At 34.2% G+C, this 12,721-nt stretch overlaps 1 protein-coding gene across 2 annotated transcripts in view; it reads left to right on the forward strand.

Annotated features, from left to right (window-relative positions):
- LOC308528306 (uncharacterized protein C9orf85) overlaps positions 1-11,965 on the forward strand; it is a 50,185-nt gene extending 38,220 nt beyond the window's left edge. Inside the window, exons 3-4 of one of the 2 annotated variants that reach the window (XM_081103890.1) lie at positions 10,063-10,176; positions 10,705-11,965. In XM_081103890.1, the coding sequence (XP_080960016.1) occupies positions 10,063-10,176; positions 10,705-10,858 (268 nt within the window). In that variant the 3' untranslated portion in view covers positions 10,859-11,965. Of the gene's footprint in view, positions 1-7,727; positions 8,521-10,062; positions 10,177-10,704 lie in introns of those variants that run through there. The other variant, XM_081103891.1, reaches the window with a different exon arrangement.
- Positions 11,966-12,721: the final 756 nt, after the last annotated feature.

The raw sequence follows: 12,721 nt of genomic DNA on the forward strand, positions 1-12,721 counted from the left end.
CAGAGAGGAAGGAAGAGGGATAGAGAGAAACATCGATGAGAGAGAAACATCGATCAGCTGCCTCCTGCACACCCCCCACTAGGGTTGTGCCTGCAACCAAGGTACATGCCCTTGACTGGAATCAAACCTGGGACCCTTCAGTCCGTCGACCGACGCTCTATCCACTGAACCAAACCAGTCAGGGCTGAAGCCTACTTTTTTTTATTTTATTAATATTTTATTTGTTTTTTACAGAATGGAAGGAAGAGGGATAGAGGGCTAGAAACATTGATGAGAGAGAAACATCGATCAGCTGCCTCCTGCACACCCCCACCTGGGGTTGTGCCCGCAACCAAGGTACATGCCCTTGACCAGAATCGAACCTGGGACCCTTCAGTCTGCAGGCCAATGCTCTATCCACTGAGCCAAACCAGTCAGGGCTGAAGCCTACTTTTTGACATTAATATTGATTGATACAGCAAGGTTTAATTTAAAATTGCCTGTCCTAAAATGTAATGATTTTGATTTTCTCTGTTTTCCTAAACTAGTCTTGGTCAGAGGTGAATTATTATGTACTCTTAAGAATTATTCTAATCAATTCTACTACTGCAACAAGAAAAGTTGGTCCGGCGCTGGCCAGTGTGGTTGAGCGGCCTATGCACCGAAAGGTCGCTGGTTCCATTCCCCGTCAGGGCACATGCCCAGGTTGTGAGTTTGGTCTCCAGTCGGGTGTGTACAGGAGGCAACTGATTGATGTTTCCCTCTCACATTGATATTTCTCTCTCTGTCTCCCTCTCCCTCCCTCTCCCTTTCTCTCTCAAATCAATTAAAAATAAATAAATAAATAGAAAAGTTGGTTTGATCTTTCTACTTATTTTTAAACACCTCAGTTTGGGACACAGGAAAGTGAATTGTAACTTCTACTCAAGGTTATTGGAATTTGGGGATATTGTTTTCTTAAAAACATTTTCTAAGTAGCATATGATGTAATTCCTTAGTATAGTTTCAGAATCTTTCTCTGTTAGCACAGATTACTTAGAGCCCTTGGAGGAAATATGTTGTGGAGCTCTGTCAATGTTAGGTTTCTATTATTTGCACACTAAGGGTGGAGTAGCACAGCTCACTGTTTATGAAAGCACTTAGTCATCGAATATGTGAGAGTATATAAGTGGAGTTTAATTATGATAAAGGTTAAAGTGTAATAATATAACCAGGAACTGGAGGCAGTGCCAGAAAAGTTGTGGCAGAGTAAAGTAAGCCTTTTATTTCTAGTAAGTACTAGAAATATAAGATCAGTTCTTTTCCCCATCGGTATTTATTGTGTACTAAAGACCCAGTCCACGAAGTTTGTGCACAGGTAGGGTCCCTAGTGGCTGCTGGCTGAGGCCTCACCTTCCCCAGCTGTTGGCTGCTGGCCAGGGCCTTCCTTCATTCTGCGCTGCCCCCTGGTGGTCAGTGCATGTCATAGTGAGCCCAGTTGGCCTAACTCCTGCCCGAGGGGACACTTTGCATATTAGGCTTTTATATATATAGATATCACTGGTTCTCAAGACCATTTTATATTCTTAAAAATGACTGAGGACCACAGAGCTTGGTTTATATACCTATATGGGTTTTATGTATATTAGTATTTATATTAGATATGAATAAGACATTTAAAAATAATTATTTAGTAAATAATATGAGTATAAATAACATATGCCCATAAAGTATTAATATTAATAACTTTTCTATGAAAAGTAACTTTTAAAACAAAAATATTAGTGAGACAAGTGAAAACTTCAAATTTTGTCTCTAATTTTCATCCATAAATATGTAATGAACATATTTTTTAACTTTTAATTACTTTTTTGTGTGTTTTTCATGTAAAAAGGTAAATGTCTTTTTACTTTTAAAATAACATTCTAAAAAAGTATATTACTGTCTCCTTTGTTAGTAAACACGTTTTATAGGAATGACCTGTGTTTTTATTTGACCACAGTTTTTATTAAAATAATTACTTGTGGTATATGAATGGTCAAGATCGTTTGATTATTCTTAGGAATTGTATGCTATGGAGAAATGAAAAGAAGGCAAAACCATCATTATTTTAACATCTGAAGTTCTTTTTGCAATGTACTCACAAAATTTTCAAAATATAGCTAATTTTTAACGAAAATTATTTAAAACTTACATTAGGTGATTTTAATGTCTTTCCTTACTATGTATTTTATATGAAAAACACAGTCTCAGGAGTAAATAATTTACAGTTATTTTGAAGATGTTTCAGTATGTTTCATGAGTTTTATGACAATTTGGAATTCATACCATGTATCATTAAAATAATATCTAAACCATTTAATTATTAAAATCAAGATTCTATGGCAAGGCAAATATACTATTGTGATTAAAAAAAAAAAAAATCCAGAAACTCAATTACTTTCAGACCTTCTCTCACTATACTTCCAGTGAGGATGTCAAGCATGGATTAAGAGTTTTGAAAGAGAAGACACACCAAGGTCCCACTTCTGTGACAGAAACTGGGAAGGCGGTAAACATCTAAAAATGTATATAATTTACATTTTCACAAACATGAGGAAACATGTCAGTTAAAAAATATGTGTGTATCTCCTGATAAATAGGTATATTTATAGTCATAGAAATACTAGCTTAATATAACCTAACCGGTTTTCAGAATGAGTTTAAATTTGAAAATAGAATAATTTATTTCAGCAATAGAATTCTTCTCTTCTCCAAATTGGCCATTACAGTCTCAGCCAGCAGTGGGAACACTGGAAAGCCTCCACATCAAGAAAGTATTTCTTTGATCCAGTCAGGGGTTAGAAGTGGCCATGTGCATAAGAATGTCTTAAAGAGGTTAACTGACAGATTGGGACCCATTCCCAAGATTCTGATTATGTAAATAATGGGTGTAGCCATTAATCTGCATTTGAATAAGCTATGCAGGTGATTGAGCCAGTGTTGTTTTGGGGCTAGAGAATGTAGAATCTGTGATCTTTTGACTTCAGATTTCAAAACAGGAGATTCCATTTTTATGCCTATTTTACATGTAAATTTTAACTTTGACAATTCAGTAAATAGTTTTATCCCTGAATTAGCTATTTGGATACTTAAGGATTGGTTTACCTATGAAGTCCCTGGTGTGAAACAACATAGATAAATGAAAACATTGTAGTTTTCTTAAATCCTGAGATGAACCTAGCCAAAATAGATTTTCTTTAAAATTATTTTAAGCCGAAACCGGTTTGGCTCAGTGGATAGAGCGTCGACCTGCGGACTGAAGGGTCCCAGGTTCGATTCCGGTCAAGGGCATGTACCTGGGTTGCGGGCACATCCCCAGTGGGAGATATGCAGGAGGCAGCTGATCGATGTTTCTCTCTCATCGATGTTTCTAACTCTCTATCTCTCTTCCTTCCTCTCTGTGAAAAATCAATAAAAATATATTTTAAAATCTCTATAAAATTATTTTAAAACTTAAAAAAAATTAAAGCAAAAAAACAATACAACACTGAAAATTTTCCTAATCCAAACTTATTTTTCCACTGATTGGACCACCAATTGTTATCCATTCACCAGTTGATGGACATTTAGGTTAGTGGTTATGAATTACATTGCCATAAACATTTATGTACAGGTTTTGTGTGAACATATGTTTTCATTTTTGGGGGGTAAATATGTAGCAGTGAAATTGCTGGATTGTATGTTAAGGGTGTTTTTATATTGAACTGTCTAACTTTTCCAGAGTGGCTATACCATTTACATTCCCATCAATAGTTTGAGAGTTCCTGATATTAGTCCTAAGCTGCATCTCATTGTGATTAAAATTTGCATATCTCTGATGACCACTGGTGCTAAGCACCTTTTCATGTGCTCATTTGGCATCTCTATTTCTTCTTTGGGGTAGTTCTTTCTGTTCATTAGCTAATGTGTTGTCTGAGTTGTTTTGTTTAATTATTACTGAGTTTTGAAAGTTTTTTATATTCTGAGTATAAATATTTTTATCAGATATGTGTTTTGCAAATATTTTCTGCTTTTATATTTGGGTTTATAACTCATTTCCTGTTAATTTTATGGCTCTTCCATTATTCCAGCATCATTTGTTGAAAAAGCTACCCTTTCTTCCTTGAAATCCCTTTGTCCTGTGTTGGAAATCAGTTGACATATGTATGGGTTTATTTTTGGATTTCATTCTATCTCATTGATCTGTGTGTCTGTCACCAACCACACTATCTTGATTACTGGGGCTTTATGGTAAGTCTTGAAATCCAGTCAGGAGAATCTTCCAACCTTTTTTTCTTTTTTTAAAAAAATATATTTTATTGATTTTTTACAGAGAGGAAGGGAAAGAGATAGAGAGTTAGAAACATCGATCAGTTGCCTCCTGCACACTTCCTACTGGAGATGTGCCCGCAACCAAGGTACATGTCCTTGACCAGAATCGAACCCAGGACCTTTCAGTCTGCAGGCTGACGCTCTATCCACTGAGCCAAACCGGTTACGGCCCTTTTTTTCTTTTTGAAAGTGGTTTTGACTATTATAATTTCTTAGCTTTTAAAAAAAATAACTTTTAGAATCAGCTTGTCAATTTTTACAGGAAATCGTTATTGGTAATTGCTACAATGTAGAAATACAGTTTATTTTTCTTTACTGACCCTATATATTGTGACTTTAATAAACTCACATTTTATTTCTAATACATTTAAAAATAGATTCTTTGGTATTTTCTATATGAACACAGTTTTACTTCTTGCTTTCCAGTCTGTATGGCTTTTATTTCATTTGACCTTGTGCTGTCCGGGAGTGATGAGGGCAGATACTCTTGCCTTGCTCCTGATTTTATGGGGAAGGTATTCAGTCTTTTATCATTAAGCATGATATTGGTTGTAGATTCTTTGTAAATGCTCTTTATGAGGTTGAAGAATTTTCCTCTAATTCATAGTTTACTGAGGCTTTTTATTATGAATGGTTATTAAATGTTGTCAAATGCTTTTTCTGCATCTGTTGGGATTATCATACGGTTTGTCTTTCTTAGAACACTGATTTGGTGAATTACATTTATTGATATTAATATTGAGTTAGTCTTGCATGCCCTTGGGTAAACCCCACTTAGTCATTATATGTCTCCTTTTTATATTTTGCTAGATTTGATTTGCTCACATTTTGTCATAGATTTTTACATCTATGTTTACTAGAAATACTAATCTGTAATTTTTGTTTGTTTTGCTATTAGGGCCTCATCAAATAAGTTGGGAACTGTTTCTTCCTATTTTGTTTTTTGGAAGGTTTTTGAAAAAATTAGTATTATTTCTTAAATGTTTGGTAGAATTCATCAATGAAGCCATTTGGGCCTGTAGTTTTACTTGTTGGAGAGTTTTTAACTATGATTAAATTTTTCTTTAATGGATAGAGGAATTTTTAGATTAAGTATTTCTTCTTAAGCAAGTTTTGATAATGTCTCTTTCCCAAATTTGTACATTTCAATGATGTTGTTGGATTTATGGGCATAGAGTTGTCAGTAAAATTTTATTATTATTCTTTCAATATCTGTTGGATCTATAATGCTGTCCTTTCTTCAATTCCTGATATTGGTAATTTGTTTCTTCTCCTTTTTTTGTCCTGATCAGTCTGGTTATGTGTTTATAAATTATATTAATCTTTTCAGTGAGCCTGGTTTTGGTGTTACTAATTTTCTCTGTTTTTCTGTTTTCAGTTTCATTGTTTTCTGTTTATATCAATATTTCTTCCTTTTGTTTGCTTTTAGTTTATTTGTCTTTTTCTATTTTCTTAAGGTATAAGTTTAGATCGTTTTTCTTGTTTTAATATAAACATGTAATTATATATATTGCCCAAGAACATTTTTAGCTTTTTTCTACAAATTTTGATTATGTGTTTTCATTGTCCTTCAGTCAAAATATTTTCTAATTTTTCTATGACTTCCTCTTTGACCTGTAGATTCTTTAGAAGTGTTCTAATTTATAGATATTTGGGCATTTTCCATATATTTTTCTGTTACTGGTTTCCAGTCAATTTCACTGTGGTAAGAGAACATATTTCCTGTAAGTTTACAGGTTTTTGTTTTTTTTTAATTTATTGAGGTTGGTTTTATGGCTCAGATATGATCTATCTTAGAGAATGTTTCATGTGTACTTGAAAAGAACAAATTGCCCTTGTTGGGTGGAGGGGTCTATAAATGTCAATTTGGTTCATAGTCTTCTGTCAACCAGGTGTTCTATATCCTTACTGATTTTTTTTTTTTTTGTCTATTTGTCCAGTTAGTTACAGAGAGATGATAAAGTCCCTAGTTATAATTATGAACTTGTCTATTTCTCTTTTTATTTCATAGCTTTCCCTCATTTATTTTAACAGCCTGTTGTTGGATGCATAAACATTCAGGAATATTGTGTGTTTTTGGAAAATTTATCCCTTCATTGTCATGGTACTATACTTTCTTTTTAACTATATATTGATGTTTAAAGTGGATTTTTAAAAATAGGTTTTTATTGATTTCAGTTAGTGATTTCATTTTCTTCAGATAAATATCCAGAAGTGGATTGTTGAGTCATGTGATAGTTCTATTTTTTAATTTTTTGATGGACCTCCATACTTTTTCCATAGCACTAGCTATACCAATTTACATTTCCAACAGTGCACAAGGGTTCTCCTTTCTTTATATCCTTACCAACACTTGTTATTTCTAGTCTTTTTGATAATAGCTTTTTGAAGGAATAATCTCATTGTGGTTTTGATTTGCATTTTCCTGAGAATTAGTGATGCTGAACATCTTTTCATATACATGATGACCATCTGTTAATTGTTTTTAGAAAAATGTCTATTCAGATTCTCTGCCCATTTTTTAATCAGATTGTTTGTTTTTGCTATTGATTTGTGTGAGACCTTTATATATTTTGGATATTAACCCCTTACAGATACATGTTTTACTTATATTTTCCCCATTCAGTAGGTTGCCTTTTCATTTTGTTGATGGTTTCCTTTGTTGTACAGAGCTGTTTAGTTTGATTTAGTCCCACTTGCTTATTTTTGTTTTTTTTGTCCCATTTAATTTTGGTGTCAAATTTAAAGAATCATTGCGTACAGCCTATGTTTTGTGTGTGTGTGTGTGTATTTAGGAGTCTTATGGTTTCAGGTCTCACATTTAAGTCTTTAATCCATTTTTAGTTAGTTTTGTGATATGATGTATAATTGTGGTCCATTTTCTTTTCCTATGTATGAGGCTGTCCAGTTTTCTCAGCAATTATTGAAGAGTTTGTTAATATATTTTTGACTTCTTTATTGCAAATTAATTGAGTGAGTTTATTTCTGGGCTCTCTATTCTCTTTGATCTGTATGCCTCTTTTATGTCAATATCATACTGTTTTGATCACTATAGCTTTGTAATATAGTTTGAAATCAGGGAGCATGATGCCTCCAACTTTGTTCATTTTTCTCAATATTGATTTGGCTATATGGGGTCTTTTGTGCATATAAATTTCAGAATTATTTGTTTTATCTCCGTGAAAAATGTCATCAAGATTTTGATAGAGATTGCATTGAATCTATATATTGCTTTAAGTAGTATGGGCATTTTAACAATATTAAACAAATACTAGAGGCCTGATGCACAAAATTTGTGCAAGGGGCTCAGCCCTCACAGCCGTGGCAGCTTGCCTTGGCCTTCAAAGCCCCAGCTTCATCTGGAAGGTCGTTCGGCTGTCTGGTCTAATTAGCATATTATGCTTTTATTATTATAGATATGCAGAACATTCTATCCTAAAGCAATGGAATATACATTATTCTCAAGTGCACATGGAATATTGTTGAGGATAAATCATATGTTAGTCCTCAAAACAAGTGGTAAAAATTTAAGATTTAAATTATATCAAGCATCTTTTGCAACCACAATGATATGAAACTAGAAATCAAATTACAAGAAGAAAACCAGAAAATTTGCTAATTTGTGGAGAATAAGCAACATGCTATTAAACAATCAATGGGTCAAAGAAGAAATCTGAGAGAAATTTAAAAAAAAAATACCCTGGGATAAGTGAAAATGGAAATAGAACATACCAAAACTTTGGGATGTAACAGTAACTGTTTTAAGAGAGACGTTCACAGCAATAACTGCTTAGATCAAGAAATAAAATCTAACTTTACACCTCAAGGAACTAGAGAAAGAAGAAAAAAGTACAAAGCAATGAGAAAGAAGGAAGCAACATAGATCAGAGCTGAAATAAATGAAATAGAAACTAAAAAGACAATAGAAAATATTAATGAGTTGATTAGTTAAAAACATAAACAAAATTGACAAATCTTTAGCTAGAAAGAGAGGATTCTCAAATAAATAAAATCCCAAATGAAAGAGATGTTATAACTGATACCACAAAAATACAAAGATTCACAACAGACTATGAACAATTGTACACCAACAAATTTGACTACCTAGAAGAAACAGATAAATTCCTAGACATACAACCTGCCAAGACTGAATCATTAAGGAAGAGAAAATCTGAATAGATTACTAGAAAAGAGATTGAATCAATAATCAAAAACTCCCAACAAACAAAAGTGCAAGATCAGACAGCTTCACTGTTGATTTCTACCAAACATTCTAAGAAAATTAATACCAACTCTTCTTAACTCTTCCAAAAAATAGAAGAGGAAGGAACACTTCCAAACCCATTTTATAAGGCCTGCATCACTGATACTAAAACTAGACAAGGATACCACAAGAAAAGAAAATTACAGGCCAGTATTCCTGATTAATATACCTTATAAGCAAAAATCCTCAACCGATTATTAACAAATCAAATTCAACAGTACATAAAAAGATCATATACCATAATCAAGTGGAATTTGTTCCAGGAATGCAAGGATAGTTTATCATCTACAAATCAATCAATGTGATACACCACATTAACAGAATGAAAGATGAAAATCATATGATCATCTTAATAGATGTCAGCACACAGCTGACATATTCAACAGTGGAAAACTGGAAGCTTTTCCTGTAGAATCAGAATAAGACAGAATGCCCACTCTTACCACTTTTATTGAACACTAGAGGCCCAGTGTATGAAATTCGTGCACTGGGGGAGAGGGGTGTACCTCAGCTCAGCCTGCACCTCTCCAATCTGGGATCCCTTGGGGGATGTCCAACTGCTGGTTTAGGCCCAATCTTGTGGTGGCCATCTTGTAACTGCAGTTGGCATCCCTCTCACAATCCAGGACTTCTGGCTCCCAACCACTCACCTGCCTGCCTGCCTGATAGCCCCTAACCGCTTCTGCCTGCCAGCCTGATCACTCCCTAACCACTCCCCTGCCAGCCTGATCGATGCCCAACTGCCCTCCCCTGCTGGCCCAGTTGCCCCCAACTGCCCTCCCCTGCCAGCCTGGTCACCCCTAACTGCCCTCCCCTGCCAGCCTGGTCACCCCTAACTGCCCTCCCCTGCCAGCCTGGTCACCCCTAACTGCCCTCCCCTGCCAGCTTGGTCACCCCTAACTGCCCTCCCCTGCCAGCCTGGTTGCCCCTAACTGCCCTCCCCTGCAGGCCTGGTCGCCCCTAACTGCCCTCCCCTGCTGGTCTGGTTGCTCCTAACTGCCCTCCCCTGCCGGCCATCTTGTGGTGGCCATCTTGTGACCACATGGGGGTGACATCTTGTGTGAGGGCATGAAGGTCAATTTGCATATCACCTCTTTATTATATAGGATCGTATTATAAGTTCTGGCCAGAGTAATTAGGCAAGAAAAAGAAATAAAGGGCATCCAAGTTGGAAAAGGACAAGTAAAATTGTCACTGTTTGCAGATGACATTTTTAAAGGCATTTTGAAAGCAGATAAATCTCAAGTTGATCTGTAACCTGTTATCTAGAAATGCTTTATTTAATGTAAAGTTATATAAGATAAATACATGAGATTGGAATTATTTTTTTAATTGTCTAAAGTTTTACATATGTCTCCTTTTTCTGAGATTGGAATTTAGGAGTTTTGATTTTGGGGCTTTTTATCTAGACATTTAGCTTCACTTCCTCATTTTATCAGATATATCTTAGGTAAAAATTAATGTTTGATTTCACTTTCTACTTTTAGTGTTAAATGTTTACAAAAGACAGTGAAAGATTCTTATCACATAATATGTAGACCATGTGCCTGTGAACTTGAAGTTTGCGCAAAATGTGGAAAGAAAGAAGACATTGTTACTCCGTGAGTATTTCTTTTATGTTTGGGTTTTACTGTTTTAGTAATTAGTAAGCGAATTTTATTTAAGGAAATGTTCATTAGCTCTGAAGGTCTTAAGTTTCAGTGTATCACACTAATGTAGACTTTTTCTACCTAATAGAAAAAAGTCTTTATCATTACAGATTGAAGTGAAACTTTATAAGTAAAACTTTATATTTTTAGGAAATTAAAATATTTATCCATGAGGTTTATATTCATTACTCATTATTAAAAAGTTCTTTATTATGTAACTACTTTTCTTTACTGGACAACATACATTTTCTTTGAATCTACTTTTTTGACAACAGTCAATAACTATATATTGAAAAAGACATTAAAGAATTATAATAATATAATTCGTTGGGTCGTAACTTAGTCTTCAAGGATTTTTTTCTTTTTATTTATTTCATTAGGCTTCTGTTAATCAGGAAATGTAGCGTAATGTTATTTTCAATCCACACAAGTAAATAGTGAAAGCCTGGGAAGTAAAGAGGTTTTTCCTTCCATCTTTAGGTTTAATAAAGAAACAGAAAAGACAGAAAACATTGAAAATAATCCACATTCCAATTGTAGAAGAAGCTGCAGAAGAAATAAAGAAGAAAGTGATGACTTAGATTTTAATATTGATTTAGATGACTCAGAAGAAGATGACAATCAAATAGATTAATATATTAAAAGTCAGTGTGAAAACATGAAATTCTGAACAACTTTTTATTTGAGGGTTTTACAGAAAAATACTGTGAAATCCTAATAAAGAATTTAGAATAACCTATAGAAAATGATAACATTTATACATGGACAATATAAATTGTGTATAATATTTGAACAATTATATAACTTATGCAGACTTTTCTTACAATAAATTTCTAAGTAGCATATGCTAGAAGATCTGCCCAGTGAGCACTGGGGTATCATAATGCAGTTCATGGGAATTATATAGAAGAATATCAAAGTAACAAGATTCAGAATTGATGGTTTTGTAAGAACTATCTCATAGAAAAAATCCGATGACATTATTGCTAGCCTCAAAAATGGGTCCTCAGGTGTGTTCCTTTTGATAAATTTATCTCAAGTAAATGACCCATAAACAAAAGCCCCCGAACTTAATGTTTGGTTGCTTTATAAAGCAGAAAGTTGATTTTTTAAATAACAATGTTTAACAAGTATGTAGCAGTTTTTTTAAATGTATTTTTATCATCACATTTTAACCTTTTTTCTTTTATAAAGTATACATACAGAAAACTGCATAAAATATGTATGTATAGTTTAGTAAATACTTATAAAGAAAACTCATACGTCTATCACACAGATGAAGAACTACTCCTAAACAATGTAAATTAGCTTTATCTGATTTTTGAACTTTTTTTCTTTTTATTATGAAAAATCTCAAACCTAAAGAAAAGTAGCAAAATAATGCAATGAACCTTTGTATAATCCTACCTAGATTCATATTTGTTAACAGTTTGTACATTTTGTTTGTATCTGAATAGGTGGATATAGATATATATTTTATTTGCTGAACCATTTAAAAATAAGTGGCAGGCATTAGTTTTGAATACACTTATGCACATTATTTTGTACCTCTTCTTTATTTTATTAATATGAAATTTGTGAGATTGATTCAGGTTGTTGCAAAAGCTGTTACTAGTTCATTTAGATGTCTCTGTTTTATTCTATTGTATTTATGTACCATGATTTTATACTCTCTATTGTTGAGAGCCATTTGAGTTATCTCAATTTTTCCCTATTACAAAGAATACTGCTTTGAACATTGTTATATGTGTTTTTGGTACACGTCTTATTTCTTGGTACACATTTTTGTATGCATGAATCTAGCAGTTGTCGAGGGCATCAGTATTACTATACTACAGTGCCAGCTGTCTTTCCAGAAGGACTGCCATCTCCCTTCCCCACAGCAGTGTGTCAAGAGTTCCAGTGCTCTGCCTCGTTTCCAACACTTGGTATCAAATTGCTGAATTTCTGTCAGTTTGATATGTGTGCAGCATACATTTTGCCTCGTTAAGAGTGTAATGTCAATTTAAAATGCTTCAACATAGGCCCTGGCGGGGTAGCTCAGTTGGTTAGAGTGTGGTCCCGATATGCCAAGATTGTGAGTTCGATCCCTGGTCAGGGCACATACAAAAAGTAACCAAGGGCCCTAACCGGCTTGGCTCAGTGGATAGAGCGGTGGCCTGTGGACTGAAGGGTCCCAGGTTCGATTCCGGTCAAGGGTATGTACCTTGGTTGCGGGCACATCCCCAGTAGGGAGTGTGCAGAGGCAACTGATCGATGTTTCTCTCTCATCAATGTTTCTAACTCTCTATCCCTCTCCCTTCCTCTCTAAAAAAATCAATAAAATATATTTTAAAAAAAGTAACCAATGAATGCATCAATAAGTGGAACAACAAATCGATGTTTGTCTCCCTCTCTGACAACCCATCGGAAAAAAAAACTGTTTTAAAAAATTTTGACATAAAAGATAAAGACAGATAACATTATAGTGGCATCAAAGACATGTTAACCAGAAATA

This window comes from Myotis nattereri (assembly GCF_964212035.1).
Source record: "Myotis nattereri genome assembly, chromosome: 12".
In the NCBI taxonomy this organism is placed as follows: Eukaryota; Metazoa; Chordata; class Mammalia; order Chiroptera; family Vespertilionidae; genus Myotis; species Myotis nattereri.